The 18,167-nt window shown below is 40.3% G+C and overlaps 1 protein-coding gene across 1 annotated transcript; it reads right to left on the bottom strand.

Moving 5' to 3' along the window:
* Positions 1-6,295: 6,295 nt before the first annotated feature.
* On the bottom strand, positions 6,296-17,613 carry kbtbd3 (kelch repeat and BTB (POZ) domain containing 3). Its single transcript, XM_078222039.1, has 4 exons — positions 17,563-17,613; positions 15,960-16,012; positions 11,784-12,015; positions 6,296-9,642 (listed from the first exon to the last, which is right to left on the bottom strand). Exons 3-4 carry the CDS (start codon positions 11,987-11,989, stop codon positions 8,043-8,045), a joined length of 1,806 nt encoding a protein of 601 aa, XP_078078165.1. The 5' UTR covers positions 11,990-12,015; positions 15,960-16,012; positions 17,563-17,613; the 3' UTR covers positions 6,296-8,042.
* Between the last annotated feature and the right edge of the window lie 554 nt (positions 17,614-18,167).

The raw sequence follows: 18,167 nt of genomic DNA, 5'->3' as shown, positions 1-18,167 counted from the left end.
GAAATAATTTGCATTACTTTACACATCATTTTAGTCATCAGACATTTATTTCAGCTAATATTTGCAGGGGCATTCATTATAAATGAGTATAGATTGATCCGAAGGTGGTTACACCACAGCATATTTTTTTCCAAAATTGGGTTAAAAATATACGTATACAGCATATTAAATATTGGACCTGGAAGCTTCATTGTTAAATGTCACAATATAAAGGCAGTAGCATAACCCTTGTACTCTGCTGCAAACACCAAGAGTAGAGTGGGTTAAAAGAAAAACAGTTCCTTGCTTGTTATTGCATTCAAAGACCATATATTGTTGTTGCTAAAAACAAACATGTACGAATATAATTTTACCAAGTATTCACTTTAAACTCTGATTAATCTTTTTACATTTCTAAACCAAGCATAAACCTGAGCTTTATATTTTCAACTTCAACAGCTTATAAAATTGTTGCCTATTGCTTTTCTAAATTCCTATCCTATCAGAACTATTGCATTCACCAATTTAAAAGGAGACATTCACGAGCTTTCAACCCCATACATTTTATTTCTGCAATCTTGTTCAGAATTAAGCAAATTAAATTTTTTTTAATAAACTGGCAAAACATTACATTGGAACAGAAAAGATAACTCCCATATTATGGCCATTTAATAAATACAAAACAAATTAAAATGAAATGTTGATAATGCTTGAAATCATCATCTTTTCACAGTTGTTGGTTCAAAGCCTTGCAGTATAATAATCCCAGAATAATTAATTTTGTTGAATAGTTGTGTAAAAGTTAAAATGTTGTCTTCATGTCTCTTCTGGTCAAGATTCTATTCCAAATGCTGATTATCACTGAAATTTACCAGTCCTTCAAGGTGAAGGATATTGTGAATATTAGATGGAGGAACGTCTCTCAAAATTCTCTTACCTTGAACATGCTAAGTAGTCTCACAACACCACGTTAAAGTCAAACAGGTTTATTTGGTAGCACAAGCTTGCTCCGAAAGCTCGTGCTACCAAATAAACCTGTTGGACTTTAACCTGGTGTGTGAGACTACTTACTGTGCCTACCCTAGTCCAACGCCGGCAACTCCACATCATACCTTGAACATGGAAAAGCTAAACACTTCACTTTATAGCCAAACATTGCTGTCTACTGACTACAAAACAACATTTCCCTTGATGTAATTTTCAGCTCCTCCTCCTGCATTCTTTAAGGAGTATACATTATATGATAACTCATGATATTTGCATTTTGTTAAATAGAAAGTGCGTATATGTGCATTCACCACAGGAAAGTCACAACACTGTGTTTCAGAATCACTTTGAAATTGTGACATTCATCTAGTTCCATTTAGAACTTCCTAGCTTGAATTTCCACTGGAGTTCCCATATTTACCCCAGCAGATCTGGGGAAAATCTGAAGAAATGACATAAATGGCAATTTACACTGTTATTATGGATTCCATGAAAGCTACAGTATGAGTGTCGAAGAATTCCAAGCATGGTTTCAACCAAATATACAATGAGGGCAACCTTCACTTTTGACAGGGGGAGGGGGAAGCTAATGGTAGCCACTTGTTATACACCACCTCTGAGCAACTCCACACCACCCCCACCCACCAAATTTTCCTATCCCTTGAAAATAATGTGCCAGAAGTAAAAGTTAACTCCAAACTTAAGCTCAACAAAAATGTACTGCCTTTATCCTAGCACCAAGTTTCTTTCAGCTGTCACCCTGTGCTGGCTGTCCAACATTGGCTACTTGGGGGCAAAGTCTTGGTTTAAAAACTATTATACTGCTTTTCAACTCACTCCATGGCCTTGCGCCTCTCTAACGCTTCTCCAGTTCTATAACCCTGCGAGGTCTCTGCTTCCCCTCAATTCAGGCCTCTTACACATCCTTCATTTTCATTGCTCCACTTGATTTTAGATGCAGAAACTCTAAGTTCTAAATATGAGCATTCTGCCTCTCAATACTCCTTTAAGATGGTGCTTAGAATTCATAGAATCCCTACAGTGGAGAAGGAAGCCATTCAGCCCATCGATTTTGCACTGACTCTCCGAAAGTGCTTCTTACCTAGCCCACCTCCCATTCTATCCCTGTAACCCCGTGTATTTACCATGGCTAATCCACCTAATCTACAAACCTCTGGGCACTAAGGGGCAATTAAGCATGGCCAATCCACATAATCTGCACACTCCTGGACTGTGGGAGGAAATAGTAGCATCCAGAGGAAACCCAAACAGACATGGGACAAATGCGCAAACTCCACACAGTCAGCAAAGGCAAGAATTAAACCCAGGTCCCTGGCACTGTGGGGCAGCAGTGATAACCAATGTGTCACTGTGCCCCCACCTCTTTTATCGAGTTTTTGATCACCTGTCCAAATATCTCCTTTTGTGGCTTGGTGTCAAATTTTATTTGATAATATTCCTGTGAAGCACTTTGGGATGTTTTACTATGTAAAGGATGCTATATAAATACAAACTGTTGTTGTAGTTTGCAAACAAGTCATGCATTATAAGTTCTTTCACAGAAAGTTGTAGAATTACAACTGATTGGTAATCAGCAATTGGTGAGATCAAGGCTTTGAGAAGAAAAACATCATTTAGTAGTAAATTCCAGCGCTGCCTGAAGCAGAAGACAGACACATTTAGACAGTTATTTTGACTGATTGTGAGAAGTTGTGCTGAATGATGGACCTAGTAAATATTAGACAGAACAAGATAGAATGACAATTGGGAGTGTTATTTAAAAGTTCACTTGCAAACCTTAATTTGTCAGGAAACTGCATGAAAGTGGTTTGCTTGCATTCTGGGAGCTTTTGGGGGTTGTATGCTATCTTTTTCCATATCTTGATCCTTTCATTTTCAGAATGACGGGTTTGGCAACTTCAAAAGACTTTGTGGATGCAGAAAGAGGAGAAGAGGAGCAACAGCAGCAAGAGGAAACTGTTGTGGACCAATAATTACAGAACAGGCAAGGGTAGAATTGTGCAGCCTCCTGGTACATAACCATCTACCCATCCTTTGGTCGTGGCAATAAAGTAATTATGCCCCTATACATTCCTGCCTCAGGTTCCACACAAGTGGAGTCAGGAACATGGCTCACATCAACCAATCAACATGACATGCCTGCAAGTAAACAGGTGATGGATACATTTTTCATCCAGGTTTATGAGAACTTCCAAGTTCGCCCTTAAGCCAGCGGGCAAGTGCTGTGGGGTTTGCAGCAATTTGCAGGGTTTCCTGAGTACAGGTTGCCATTGATGTACCCATGACCCATGTACCCATCAAAGTTAGCCATGATGTGGAGATGCCAGCGTTGGACTGGGGTAAGCACAGTAAGAAGTCTCACAACACCAGGTTAAAGTCCAACAGGTTTACTTGGTAGCACAAGCTTTCGGAGTATCGCTCCTTCTTCAGGTGAGTCACCTGAAGAAGGAGCAACACTCCGAAAGCTTGTGCTACCAAATAAACCTGTTGGACTTTAACCTGGTGTTGTGAGACTTCTTACTGTACCATCAAAGTTCACAGGAAATGGTGCCATTTCTAATGGAACCAGTTAACACTTCTTTAAAGTGCAACTGCTGTGTGGTTACCACCAGGAAATCACATTGGTACGTGTCTAGATCCCTGGAAGCTACAATGATGCATATTTTTTAATTCCACTATACCCAACAGTGTGCAAGTCACAGACTGGCAATTGGGGAGCAAAGGGGACCATAGAGTCAAAGGTTTGCAGCATGGAAACAGGCCCTTCGACCCAACTTGTTCATGTTGTCCTTTTTTTTAAAACCTAAGCTAGTCCCAATTGCCCACGTTTAGCCCATATCCTTCTATACCCATCTTACCCATGTAACTGTCTAAACGCTTTTTAAAAGACAAAATTGTACCCGCCTCTATTACTACCTCTGGCAGCTTGTTCCAGACACTCACCACCCTGTGTGAAAAAATTGCCCCTGGACCCTTTTGTATTTCTCCCCTTAAGCCTATGCCCTCTAGTTTTAGACTCTCCTATCTTTGGGAAAAGATATTGACTATCTAGCTGATTTATGCCCCTCATTATTTTATAGACCTCTGTATGATCACTCCTCAGCCTCCGACGCTTCAGGGAAAAAAGTCCCAGTCTATCCAGCCTCTTCTTATAACTCAAACTATCAAGTCTGGTAGTATCTTAGTAAATCTTTTCTGCACTCTTTCTAGTTTAATAATATCCTTTCTATAATCGGGTGACCAGAACTGTACACAGTATTCCAAGTGTGGCCTTACCAGTGTCTTGTACAACTTCTACAAGATATCCCAACTCCTGTATTCAATGTTCTGACCGATGAAACCAAGCATGCCAAATGCTTTCTTCACCACTCTGTCCACCTGTGACTCCACTTTCAATGAGCTATGAACATGTACCTCTAGATCTCTTTGTTCTGCAAGTCCTGCCCTGGTTCAATCTATCAAAATGCATCACCACGCATTTATCTAAATAAAACTCCATCTGCCATTCGTCAGCCCACTGGCCCAATTGATCAAGATCCCGTTGCAATCCTAGATAATCTTCTTCACTGTCCATTATGCCACCAATCTTGGTGTCATTTGCAAACTTACTAACCATGCCTCCTATATTCTCATCCAAATCATTAATATAAATGATAAATAACAGTGGACCCAACACCGATCCCTAAGGCACACCGCTGGTCACAGGCCTCCAGTTTGAAAAACAACCCTCGATAACCACCAACTCAATCAAATTTGTGAGACATGATTTTCCACTCTCAAAGCCATGCTGATTGTCCCTAATCAGTCCTTGCGCCTCTAAACGCCTGTAGATCCTGTCTCTCAAAATATCTTCTAACAACTTACCTACCACAGATGAGACTCACCAGCCTGTAGTTCCCAGGCTTTTCCCTGCAGCTCTTTTTAAACAAAGGCACAACATTTGCCACCGTCCAGTCCTCAGGCACTTTATCTGCGACTACCGATGATTCAAATATCTCTGCAAGGGGACCTGCAATTTCCTCCCTAGCCTCCCACAACGTCCTGGGATAGACTTCATCAGGTCCTGGGGATTTATCTACCTTGATGCGCTTTAAGACTTCCAGCACCTCTTTCTCTGTAATATGTACACTCCTCAAGACATCACTAATTATTTCCACAAGTTCCCTAACATCCATGCTTTTCGCAACAGTAAATACTGATGAGAAATATTCATTTAGGATCTCATCCATCTCTTGTGGATCTGCACATAGATGATCTTGTTGACCCTTAAGAGGCCCTACTCTCTCCTTCTGACATATATCTTTCTGATATTTCTGTGGAACTCTTGTGTCCCAGGTGAACAAAGAGACACTGTAGGCCATAGCACTACAGCAAAAGTAGAGAATTGCTGAAGAAATACTTTCAGTGTCTGGACAAAATTGAGAAACACTTCTTCTCTCAAGATCACAAAGAGTGCCTTACGGTACTATGGTGCGAGGTGACCTGCACAATTTAGCAGTTCAACGGGAACAGGAAGTGGAGCCAGTACAGACAAAGATCATTCCATCATTCAATAAGAAAGGGCCCCAAGGTCAGCAAAAAAATGAGGTGAATTAAGAGAAAGACTCGCCCACACCAGCAGCTGAAATGTCCTGTACACTCACTCAAATATCCAATCCTCCATTGACAGTCAACTATACTGTTTGAACAAATCCATCAACGCTGAAATTTTTTAAATCTCCATCCATTGACATCGATGCCACTTCCTAATGCTGCACACAGCACAGATTAAAAGCTGAATTTCCTCCTCGGAAGTGGGTATCAGGAGACAAGTTGGTTCAGTATGGGTTGGGAATTTGCCTGTGTCGATAGTCTGCTGGGAAGCAAGATTTTCCAGGGGTTGGGACCTTAATTGGCCAGGAGATAGGTTTATCACCCAAACAAGTAGACCCGAAGCAGAATTGGAGGCAGGCCAATTCTGGAGCAGGCATGTTAAAAGGCTCATCCCATTTCAGGACAGGAAAATCCTCGCCCAAGTCTTGGTTTGCTATCATCAGAATGTTTGAAGCTGGCAGAATTACTGGAGCCCAGGTAGGGTTGCCAACTGTGACTAAGTATTCCAGGAGGTTTCAACATCTGATTTGCCCCATGTTCCAGCCATTCATCAACCAACATATCCATCCTTGTGATGTACGGCCTTTCCATGCTGATTGGAAAGCAACAAGACTTATTAGCCAATTAAATAATGCTTGACTGTCAGCCAAACAGCCTTCCCCCATATTCAATATTTTTATATCTGATAAAGAAAAATGTTCAAAGAAAATTTTTTAAAATCATTTTTAATATGCTGATGATTTTTCTCCAGGATTGCACACAGCAATGTCTTAGAGATTCTGGAGGGTTGGCAACCCTGAGCCCAGCAACCAGGGAACAAGGTTTGCTGCACCAACATCTTAACAAGTTCCTAGTGGTGTATAAGAATACCGCACATTCCACGACCAAGACCTCTCCTGCATTAGTAATGATGAAAAGACAACTACATTCTGTGCTCAATCTGTTGAAACCTTCGGAAACTGAAGAGATTGTACAACAGCAAGTACAAATGGAACAGTGGGAAAGCAAGTCAAAGCATAGAGTCTTCCACGAAGAACAAGGAGTTTTGACTAGGAATTACTCTAAGGGGAGAAATGGGTTCCTGCCACAATCCTTGCACAGACTGTACCTGTTTCTTATACTGTCCAGACCAAAGATGATGTTACCCGGAGGAGACCTGTGGACCAGTTGTTGGCTGCAAGAACAGATCTGCCACAACTGGGGCCTATGGAAAATTTAGATTCAACTCCACAAAATCATGACCTGAACCTTCCTATAACCCCAACACTAACAGACACTGTTGAGGAAAGCAACACCTCACCTTCTGATCAGACACAGAGACAACCCTCTAGTTCCTACATCATTACCAGTTAAACCAAACACCAATGATGTCAGTGGAAAGACGAAAACGTCAGAGGTTACCATCAATGTGAAGAAGACGCCAGAGGTTCGCCGGCAACCGCTCCAAGAGTGACGGCCTCCAGACTGTCTGACTTATTCATGTTGAACTTGTGGGGAATGATCAATTTAAGGGGGGAGGAAACGTTATGTATTTAGATTAATACTTTTTAGTGAAGCTCTGTTGTATTAATATTTCCACTGGAAGTGACATCATACATACGAGCGCAGGAAACAGATAAGAAACAGCCATGTATGAGAACACACACCGTAAATTTTAAACCTCCATGCTCCCTAATATCACATCCCAAAACACAACACTTTTATACTCCATCTGCCAATTTTTTGTCCACTTACCCCATTTCCTTTTGCAGGCTGTATTCTCCTCACAACTTGCTTTCCCACCTATTTTTGTGTCATCAGCAAATTGGCTACAATATACTCAGTTCCTTTACCCAAGTCATTAATATAGGCTGTAAATTGTTGAGGCCCCAGCACTGATCCATGTGGCATCCCGCTATTTAGTTTGCCAACTTCAAAATAACATATTTATCCTGACTCCCTGTTTCCTGTTAGTTAGCCAATTCTTTGTCCATGTTAATATATTACCTTTAACTCGATGAACTCTTATCTTGTGTAGTGACCTTTTATGTGGCACCTTATTGAATGCCTTTTGGAAATTCAAATACACAACTACTGGTTCCACTTTATCCATCCTGCTTGTTACATCCTCAAGGAAATTTAAGAAATTTGTCAAACACAATTTTCCTTTCATAAAACTGTGTTAACTCTGATTGTTTGAATTATATAAGTGACAAAAGATTTAAGTTTGGCTGTGATGGCAGTACTGTTAAATAGTTTGGCAGCATTCATTATTCTAGGACTCAAGATGAGAAATAGACATTGGGTGAGGGAGTAGACAACTACTGTATCTATGGAACAACATTCTTGCCTTTGGAGAAAAGTAAACTGACATAATTTTGGGGAGAGATTTACCTTGAAAATTATTATTTGAACTAAAAGCAAATATAAATAAATAGTTGGGATTAAAAAGAAAGCTATTTATCACCAATTGAAAATGGACATTACAATTGACTTTTCCAGGGATCCCTATATCTGTTAAACTGAATCGCCTGGCAATGAAACTCTGTTAAAGGCCTGGGCATTGGTGATACTTCCTCCCATTCAGATCTGCTACTGTGGTACACCTGTACCTCATCTGTGATTTCATCAGGAGCATAATCCCCCCCCAAAATGTAAATCTTATCTGATATCCCAATAGCCCCTGCATTGAAGCCTGCACACTCAAATGAGCCCTCGCCTTTCCAAACACAGGTTTCTGGACAAAAACTATAGACTTTGTAAGTAGAAAGGTCACAAATATACAACATACAATTCACTGGGACAGCTTTCACAAGAGTAGCATGAAAAAACTGACCAAATTCTGCAACAAGTTCTGACCATTGATCAGAGGACACATTGTACTTGAAGAAACAATCTAATGATGGATTGAAGATATCAGCTATTTCCACTTCAGATCCAAGAACATAGATAATGTCATTGCAAGCACTTGCTTCTGGATAGTAAATTCCTCTTGGCAAATGGCTCACTGATCTCCATTCTTTGGAAAGAGGGTTGTAGGATTCAACATTTAGAAGACTTCGGATTTCTCGAGCTCCTCTGGTTTTTCCACCTACTACAAAAAGCTGATCCATTGCAATAACAGATGTGTGCATGGTCCGAGAGTTTTTCATTGATGAAACAGAAGTGAAGTTGTTTGTCCTTGGGCAGTAGCACCATGTCTGGTCAGTTGCATCATGACATCTTTCTGCAATGTGCAATCGTATAGATTTACTGCAGCTGATCTGACATCCTCCAGTAATAAATATTTTTTCTCCAAAGGTAACCAGGCTTGACCCGGGAAAATCAATAATGTTTGTGGCAGGTAACTCCTTCCAGGTATCATTTTCAATGTTATAGCAAAATGTATGCTTAATCACACCATTTTCTTCAGTTTTGTGAACAAATATATATTTTTCTGTTGTAGATGGCCTTGCATCAGGAAAGAGCCCATTAAGCTCTTCAAGTTTATCAAGAACATCACGAATGGATTCCATGCATTCAGGACTATTTGCTAGTAAACTTTCAGATTTCATAAAGTCCTCCAGAGTTTCTTTGGACAGCTGATGCAATCTCACAAGATTAATCAAATGAGGCAAATGCTTTTCTCTCATGTTAACATCATATTGAGTCCATTGAAGAACAGCATTCAAAACAGTATCCTCATCAGGGACATTCAATGCATCTGCTTCCAGGCATTTTTCTAATAGTCCAATATTCATTTCTAAGAAATCGTTTGATTTTAACAGAAGAGAGAAGTGCTGCACTACAAATAGCAAAGCATGATTGTATAAAGTAGTAGAACCATAACCCTCAGATAGAGACAAAAGCTGTAAGCAGTTGGTGAGATCAAGGGTTTTGATGAGAAAATCACTGCAGGCTTTAGCTAGCAGGGACACTTGAAGAAATGAGGACATCTGAAAGAACATTTCAACATTGGTCTCAGTTATCTCTGCACGCCCTGTGTAAGCAAAATCCAGAAATGCCCTCACAGCTTCCGGAGATAAATTAGTGACTTTTACACTTCCATCATCTCTTTCCCTCATGTGAACTTCAAACATGGCTCTGCAAGGGAAACAGTAACATAACTACTGTCTTTACCAGGACATTACAGAAATTGCAAATCGTAAAAACTTCTTGCATGATTTGCAGCTTCTATTTGAACCATACTTAATAAATAATTACATTTTTCAAATTATGTTTTGAGCAAGTTTTCTGCAAATACACAAATATAAATATTTTTTCCTAAAAACTCAAAACAGATCTAAGTACATAATTTTCCTAATTCATATCCAGAAAATTAAAGTGACAGTCAACTGTGGTATATCTGAAACAGGATGCAGGGCTATGATGAGCGAGCAGGAAAGTGGGAGTTAGTTTTGGACTGTTCTAACCAAGTGCTGGCACAGACAAAAATGTATGTGCCAAAACATACGTGACTGAAATATAACAATAGTGGGAGTTACAAAAAAAAACTTAAGTGAGCGTTAAACCAAAATATCTAAAGCAGTAATGAGATTAGAGACATGTAACACAGGTTTCATAGAAATTCCAGTAATAGACAAACATTAGAGGGGAGCTGCTTTGGCTGCCTTAAAAAAATCTGACTGTTTCAATTACAGCTGGAGAAAAATATTCAATGGCATGGGCGAAATAGAAACAATCAACGGGCTATGCTCGACAAACTGAATTGATTTTTTGGGGGAATACAATACATAAAGGGAATACGATGGATGTTGTATATTTCAGCTTTTGTGTCTGATAAGGTGAAGTGACTTCTTATGGAAATTAAGGCGTTGGTATTAAAGCATTTGAACCATTCATACAGAAGTGGTTAGCACACTGAAAGTGAAAGGTTAGAGTAATTGGATGGCATGTGGGTAGTGGCGTCACTGAGAACTTTCTGCCAGAATTCCTTTTGTTTTCAATTTATATTAATACTATAGATATAGAATCAAAGGAATACGTTTGAATAAACCGAAGTTCCTGATAAATTAGGGACCTCGGAATGAAAATACAGGAGGACATAGACAAGTTAGTGGGAGTGGGCATGGACTTTAATGCAAGGAAATGTAAACTAGAATATTTTGGGTAAATGAACTGTTTAAATAAGGCACGGTGCCAACCAGGGGGCTGGGACTGGATAATATGATTAAAACCTATTTAAATCCATTAAAATGAGGTTCTCGCCTTTTGTGGGCATTGACCTTGTGACATTACCAGGGAGGGGCGGGGAAAATCGGGAAACGAAATCTCCCTGGAGAGAATCACATTTCCCGATTCTCTCTGGAAAATCACTCCCTAGATCTCTGCTTGATATCCACCATTTTGAAGGCGGTTAGTAATGGGGTGGTGAGACAACATTGTTCAATAAAAATCTGCAACCAGGACAAGTGGCATTCCTTAGGGTATCCAGTTTTACAAAGGCAGATTATAGAATAGGTTCAGCTTCTGGATCATTTGGGATAAGTCTACTTATGGAGACCACTGTCCATTGCGAGGAACCATGTAAATTCAAGTAGCATTCAAACTCTCAGAGGAAGCAAAGTGAGGCGGAATTACCTTGGTCTAGACTGAAATTTTAAAAGTTGTTTCCAATCTGAGGCAGTCAGGGAACATAGGTAAATTCATGATACCTACATCTGATTATTGCATTGTTTTAGTAATGTTGAATTCTGTTGTTTAAATATTTCATTCTGTACAAGCTCCACTAAAGATGTGAAAATCAACTATACCAAAATCATTGACAGCATAGCACCACTTCAGTTAGCAGGTGGGCCGGCATGGTGGCACTGCTGCCTTACAGCGCCAGGGACCCGGGTTCGATTCCCGGCTTGGGTCACTGTCTCTGCGGAGTCTGCACGTTCTTCCCGTGTCTGAGTGGGTTTCCTCCAGGTGCTCCAGTTTCCCCCCACAGTCCAAAAGACGTGCTGGTTCTGTGCATTGACCATGCTAAATTCTCCCTCAGTGTACCCAAACGGGCACTGTAGTGTAGCGACTAAGGGATTTTCACAGTAACTTCATTGCTGTGTTAACGCAAGCCTACTTGTGACACTAATAAATTTTTTTGAAAGGCTGTACACCAGATCACAAAAATCACTTATGCATTTGCTGTATAACTGTTTAACCAAAAGGATGCAAAAATACATACATTACAGTTGACAATACAAACAATATCCAAAAGATATGCCTTTAATTTACGGTACCTGAAGAAATCACTGCATGCAGCCAGAATACATCTATGACATGGAAACTTTTCTCCTTTGACAAATATAGTGAAGTCAAAGAATATGTTTTGCTCCCGGAAGTTCTGAAGTACATTCAAAACCTGCTTGCCATGTGTTTCAGCAGCTAGAGAGACTGTTCTCCTTTCAGTCACTCCATTGCAAGCAGACCTGGAAACTGAATCCATGATTGAATTGGTTTCACGCCTCAAATCTGCAAAGGTAAAATATTCCGTACATTTTTGTTACAAACACACTTTGCAAGAAATTTATCTCTTTACTTTCAAACATAGGTATAGCTAAAAAAAATAAGTTATCAAATTAGATCAAATTTATCCAGATTTTGTATAAGCCTTTGTTTAAGGAACAGAGTTTATTCATTTGTCTATGTTCCTACCAAGGTTTCTGAGTGGTTATTTGACAACATAAGGTAGGGAAATGATTGGAGGTTTATTTGATTCTTTCTGATAAGCAATCTGCAGATTATGTATGGTGAAGACTGCTGCGCTTAATGTGTATGGAATTCCTCCTAGAAGATTATAGACAAAAGTTTAGAAATCTCAGGAAGAGGCAGAATCGGGCTTTTGTGAAATTTGCTAGGCAAAAATAAAATGGTATTTGATCGACGATATAGAGCAATAAAGTTTGATCAATCTTTTGAAAACCTTAAGATGTTGTTCATGGAGGAATTTTTTTTAAAAATCAATATTTCTTCAGGAATCAAGTCCCACCTAGAAGGCCATAAAGTTTCTAAAACAAGGGAAGCTGCAGTTTTGAATGATAGTTACGAATTATCCCACAAACACAAAGGGCAGCAAACCTTTGCTTACAAATCACAGAGAAGCTGGAGAGAGAAATTAAGTGATAATGAACAAACCAATAATTACAATTAGGGGAAGAGCAAAAAAGAGACAGTTGCTTCTCAGAGTAGTGAAAGAGTCAGTGTGAGGGATAAATATGATTCAAGAAGAATAATGTTATTTTTCCATAAAATAGAGCAAGTGAAAGCTGATTGTTCAAAGTTGAAAAATCTGACAGTAGTTTTTGTGGCAACGTCTACTGTTTCCGAATTTGTTGTAAAAGACAATGGTTCAACTCAAAAGGTGCCCAAATAATTAGATGATCAAACTTCTGAAATGGAAAAGATACCAATTCCAGGCTAATGGACAAACAATTCAAAATAACTTGAATCTAACTGATGGTGTTACTGTGGAACTACAAGGACAGATTTGAGTGCTAGAGCAGAAAGCAAAACTTAAAAAAGATGTGGCTCTTGCTGAGTGGGTAGACAAGAAACTGAAATAATATAAAAGCATGCAAGAGCTGAAAAAAAACATAAGTTTTTTTAATAGAACATTAATATAACCTGAGCAAAATTCTTAAAGGAGTGAAAGAGAACCATAATCCTGTGTTTACAGGCATGAAAAAGACAACTGGGATGGTTGGTAATCTGGATTTAGATATTAATAAAACCTGTAGCCATGAACATGGAGGTCAAATGTTAGAACTCGGACCAAGAGATTCACACATTGATTCTAATGATAGAAAACAAAAGCTGGATCCAAAGGGTAAAAATCATTATAGTGAGAAGTCTCACAACACCAGGTTAAAGTCCAACAGGTTTATTTGGTAGCAAAAGCCACTAGCTTTCGGAGCACTGCCCCTTCGTCAGGTGAGTGTCACCTGACGAAGGGGCAGCGGTCCGAAAGCTAGTGGCTTTTGCTACCAAATAAACCTGTTGGACTTTAACCTGGTGTTGTGAGACTTCTTACTGTGTTTACCCCAGTCCAACGCCAGCACCTCTACATCATAAAAATCATTATGACAGAGGATTTCTTTGGGTCTACAGTTTACACCTGCAAAAGCCAGAGGGACCATCAGAAGATAGCAATGTTGTTCTTGACAGGGTTAACATAACCAGGCCAAGGATAAAATTGCCGAACATTCAATTTGGAAATAATGGGAAATTAATGATCATGGGAACGGATATTTACTATGACACATCTCAGAGGATGAAGCTGTGAGCAGTGAAACAAATTCCCACGTATATAAGAGGAAGAAGTGGATTTGAACTCTTAACTGTTACATGTATATAGGTTAATATTGTCAGGACTGACTGTTTAAAAAAAATGTGATGAAAATGGGAAGAATATTACTTGTACAGTATGTAGTAAGTTAGTTGTTAAAGTGTATAGAATGTTATTTTTTATATCTTGGATAGTGTTTATGAAAACCCATCAATCTGGTGATGGTTTTTCATTCATTAGGCGAGATGTGTTAACAATTTTATAAACCTTATAATTGTATGTCTTGGGACTGTGTCTTTAACCTAAGGTAAAATGGAGGAGGCTATGTGACTTTTTATGAAGGATGACAGCACGCCTGAGTGAACTGATTGTAAAGGGGGCCCAGATCTTTTTACTGGGAAGAAAGTGCAACGTATTTATGCTTGGAGTCAATGGCAGAAGCCTGTCTGCTAACAGTGGATACACTACAGGAACGATTTTACCATTGTGTCCTGCCGGCCAGGGCGAACTGGTAAGATTGCAACAGAGCCAAGAAATCAGGCTTGCGCCCGATTTCTTGCCTCTTGCAAACTTACCAGCACTGGATATCTGTTGCGAGGCTGAATATATTATTTAAATTTACTTAGATGTTCATTTAAATGTAATTAGTGAGCCCAGGACAGAATCGTCTGGGCTCACTTGCCTCTGTGGCCTTGCTGGGGAAGGTTCTCTCCGGCGAGAATCATCAACCATCAACAGCGACCAGACGTAATGGCCAAGGGGGGGCAATGCCAGCCTGGCACCCTGACAATGCCAAGGCGGAGTGGCCAAGTGGAGCATGGCCAGACCGGGGATGGGCCATTCGATGGTGTGAGGACTGATTCGCACTCTGCACAGCAATCAGTGGGGGGGGAGGGAGGGAAACGATCAATCCAGGTGGAGATTTGTAATCGTTCCAGGCAGGGGTAGTTGCGAAAGGTCGCTGAGCTCTGCGGTAGCCCGGGGTGGGTTGCTGGGCTATGGAGGCTGGCTATAGCAGCAGAGGCAGCGACAGGTCTCTGCTGCTTTCAGAGCACAGAAACCTGCACACGCACAATGGTGCCTTCTGCGGCTATCAGCAAGCTTTTGGCTGATTTAGGCCCTGCCCACTCCTCCTACTGGTGCGCAGAGTGCATAAGATTTGACTGGTGGCCTCGCCGAAATAACGGATCTGAAACTCTCTGGTTTTCACCCCAATGAGTCTCCAAACATCCAGAAAAGTGTTGAGAAAATCTGATTGTAAACACTTGTGCTTTAAACTTTCCATTTCATTCCAAAATGAGAGAGGGACTCTTAAACATAACTAATCAGCATCTCAAATGGATACACGGCCCATGTGATTTGTATTACCATAGTGATGGGCTTTGAAATGGAAAGGGCAACCATGGATCCACTCTTGATAATGGGTTACAGGCTTTCCGAAAATATTGCTTTATATCACAGACAGGTTGTCTCCAAGAGTCTGAGGTAGAGAGCAGCAAGAGGCTGAAGGTCATGATGGTTTACCATGCAGCATGCTAATGGAAGCTTGTGTTTGGATTGGAAAGACCAAAATTGTAGGAAATTAAAATAAGGCTGGAAGATTTACCAAGCATTAATTAGAGGGAGGGGTCTCTAGGAACACTCACCATGAAAGACAATTCTGGAGTTAAAAGAATGCAGGTGGGCAAGGAGAGACCAAAAATCAGAAACAAACCCTCAGAGTAAATCCTTGAGAGCTAAGAATCATTTTGGACTGATTCTGGGAGAGTTGAATGTTTATTCAAAAGACAGGCTATATCTGATCGTGGGGTTTCTCAATTGTATTAAAGGTTTTCTACTAAAGTAGTGTTTGGTCCGTAGTGATTTTAGTCTTTGTTATAGTAAGTGTCTCAAAAGTGAAATCTTGTCACGTCATCCATTCAGCTACTAATTGGAAATTCAAATTTCTTTTTTAAAAGTGACAGCCTTCATTGGGATTATAACACTTAAAAAAAAAACTTTGTGGCACACAGTGATTTTTTTTCCCCACATGTAGTGTTTCTGTGCTAACACAGCCTGCTACTGAATAAATGCCTGGCACACCCTAAAGGGTAGGAGAAGCCATAGAATTAAGTGCTTCTGGACCACTCACATCTCCGTGCCTCAAGAAGATATCTCGAAAGAGTAGTTTAGCCCTGGGCGAATCTAAAAACAGAAAGAAAAATATATTTTAAAAAGTATTCTTCATGGTACAAGTAAGAATTTAGGTGAATGAAGTGATCCATGGAAATACCTAAAAATATCTTAACCTCATGCAGCATTTTCCTGCACAGTAAAAGGCTCAATCATCTTGATATTTTGGAATACACTTCTTAGATTATTAGATTTAAAACACCATTGGCTGATGAACACTGTGCAACTTTCTCCATGATTTATCTTTTTCCAATACAAGCACATCTCTGAATAACACTTTAATAGTTAATATATTGCCACTGGAATTACAAATTGAAATGAATATTTTCCCCAATTACAATTGTCTTACAAGTAAATCATTCCCCATCATGGTAATAATGCAATTAATAAAAAGTCTAGTTAAAATTTATGTAACTTCTTTGACTGATAGTTTCATTTTTTAAAAACTGTTCCTTGCCAATTTAACTGACATAGCTGACTTTAAAATCATTGTAAATGCACAGCATCAGAACAGTTCAGACATTTGTATAAAAATATGCTACTTAACCAAGATGCTGATGATGCAGCTACAAAGTTCCACTCATTCTGACTGTATTGATCTTAATACTGATTCAAGCAGCTTGATGGTGTATTTTAGTTAAAAAGTTAAAGTTTATTTATTAGTCACAAGTGAGGCTTACATTAACACTGCAATGAAGTTACTGTGAAATTCCCCTAGTCGCCACACTCCGGCGCCTGTTGGATCAATGCACCTAGCCAGCACGTCTTTCAGATTGTGGGAGGAAACTGGAGCACCCGGAGGAAACACATGCAGACACGGGGAGAACGTGCAAACTCCACACAGACAATGACCCAAGCCGGGAATCGAACCCGGTTCCCTGGCGCTGTAAGGCAGCAATGTTAACCACTGTGCCACCCCAATCCCCTTAGTTATTCACATAAATAAAACTATGAAAGACAAAGTAAGGTAGCTTTAACTTTCTTGGCGATGAGCACCACTCACTAACATTTATCAACACTATTTAGATACGACTTAACGGTAGAACAATGCCATTGTTTAAACATCCAGTGTGGATACAAAAGCTAGACTGGAGAATCCGAAGTAACACGGCAGTGAGTGAATAGAAATCCTATATCTCAAATTGCTGCCTTGCACTTAATGCGCAGAGATAAAACTAGACCTTTCGCGTTTTAACCCCTTATCTACACTGAACGCAACATTTGTGGGGCAACAAATTATACAAGCGAGGGAATTTGCCAATTCCTTCAGCGGGTCGAAACATTCATGCTTTTTTCACATATCCAATGAGACAGTGAAAGATGCGCCGTCCTTACTCTCGAGTTGGGTTAATGCCTCAGATCTGCATCAGATAACCGCAGCTCGGTCCCAGGAGATTATATCCGCAGCATCCACCTGCAACCCAAACCTTGCCCATAACACCAAGCACTGATCCCATCTTTATCTCCCATTCGTTACACCTTCCATCGGTGGAACATTATTAAAAAAATATTAATCCCCGGTCCAAACCGCGATGGTATTTTATATTCCGGCAGATACTCACTCCAGACCACCAGCTTGAGGCTCACAATACCATAGCGACCGGACAGGAAGCGCCGGCTCAGAACCGGACGTGACGTCACAGGCGCCGGCGCCATCTTGAAGACAAATAGAAAGCGGAGCCAGTCCTGGCAAAAAAGGGCAGTTGCCAGGACTGCTCGGGGGGGGGGGACATTCAGTGCGCCTTTGATGTCTGAGCGCTGCTGGGTGTGGCAAAGGTTGCAGACAATGAATCTGGGGGACCTTTTTGTTTTGGGTTGGATGCCCCACGACCATCCACCCAGTCTCTAGTTCCCTTAGGCTATCATCCCATTCTCAATATTACTTTGCACTTCCCTAGTTTCCCATCCCATCACAATGTCCTCTGTTTGCAGACAGTGCAATGTCAGTCAAAAATGGAAAATGCTGGAAAAAAACTCAACCGGTCTGACAGCATCTGTATGGAGAGAGAATAAAGCCTTTGGCTTGGAGGGCCTAAGGGCCTGTTCCTGTGCTGTAATTTTCTTTGATGTGGAGATGCCGGCGTTGGACTGGGGTAAACACAGTAAGAAGTTTAACAACACCAGGTTAAAGTCCAACAGGTTTATTTGGTAGCAAAAGCCACACAAG

This window comes from Mustelus asterias, chromosome 10 (assembly GCF_964213995.1).
Source record: "Mustelus asterias chromosome 10, sMusAst1.hap1.1, whole genome shotgun sequence".
In the NCBI taxonomy this organism is placed as follows: domain Eukaryota; kingdom Metazoa; phylum Chordata; class Chondrichthyes; order Carcharhiniformes; family Triakidae; genus Mustelus; species Mustelus asterias.
This window is presented reverse-complemented; position numbering and strand designations above follow the sequence as displayed.

What these genes read in the sequence shown, in the direction of transcription:
- kbtbd3 (XM_078222039.1), bottom strand. Translation starts at nt 11,989, where the DNA reads ATGGATTCAGTTTCCAGGTCTGCTTGCAATGGAGTGACTGAAAGGAGA. An exon ending in GCATGCAGTGATTTCTTCAG is followed by an intron (nt 9,643 to 11,783) that starts GTACCGTAAATT and finishes TTTCCCTTGCAG; the next exon opens with AGCCATGTTTGAAGTTCACA.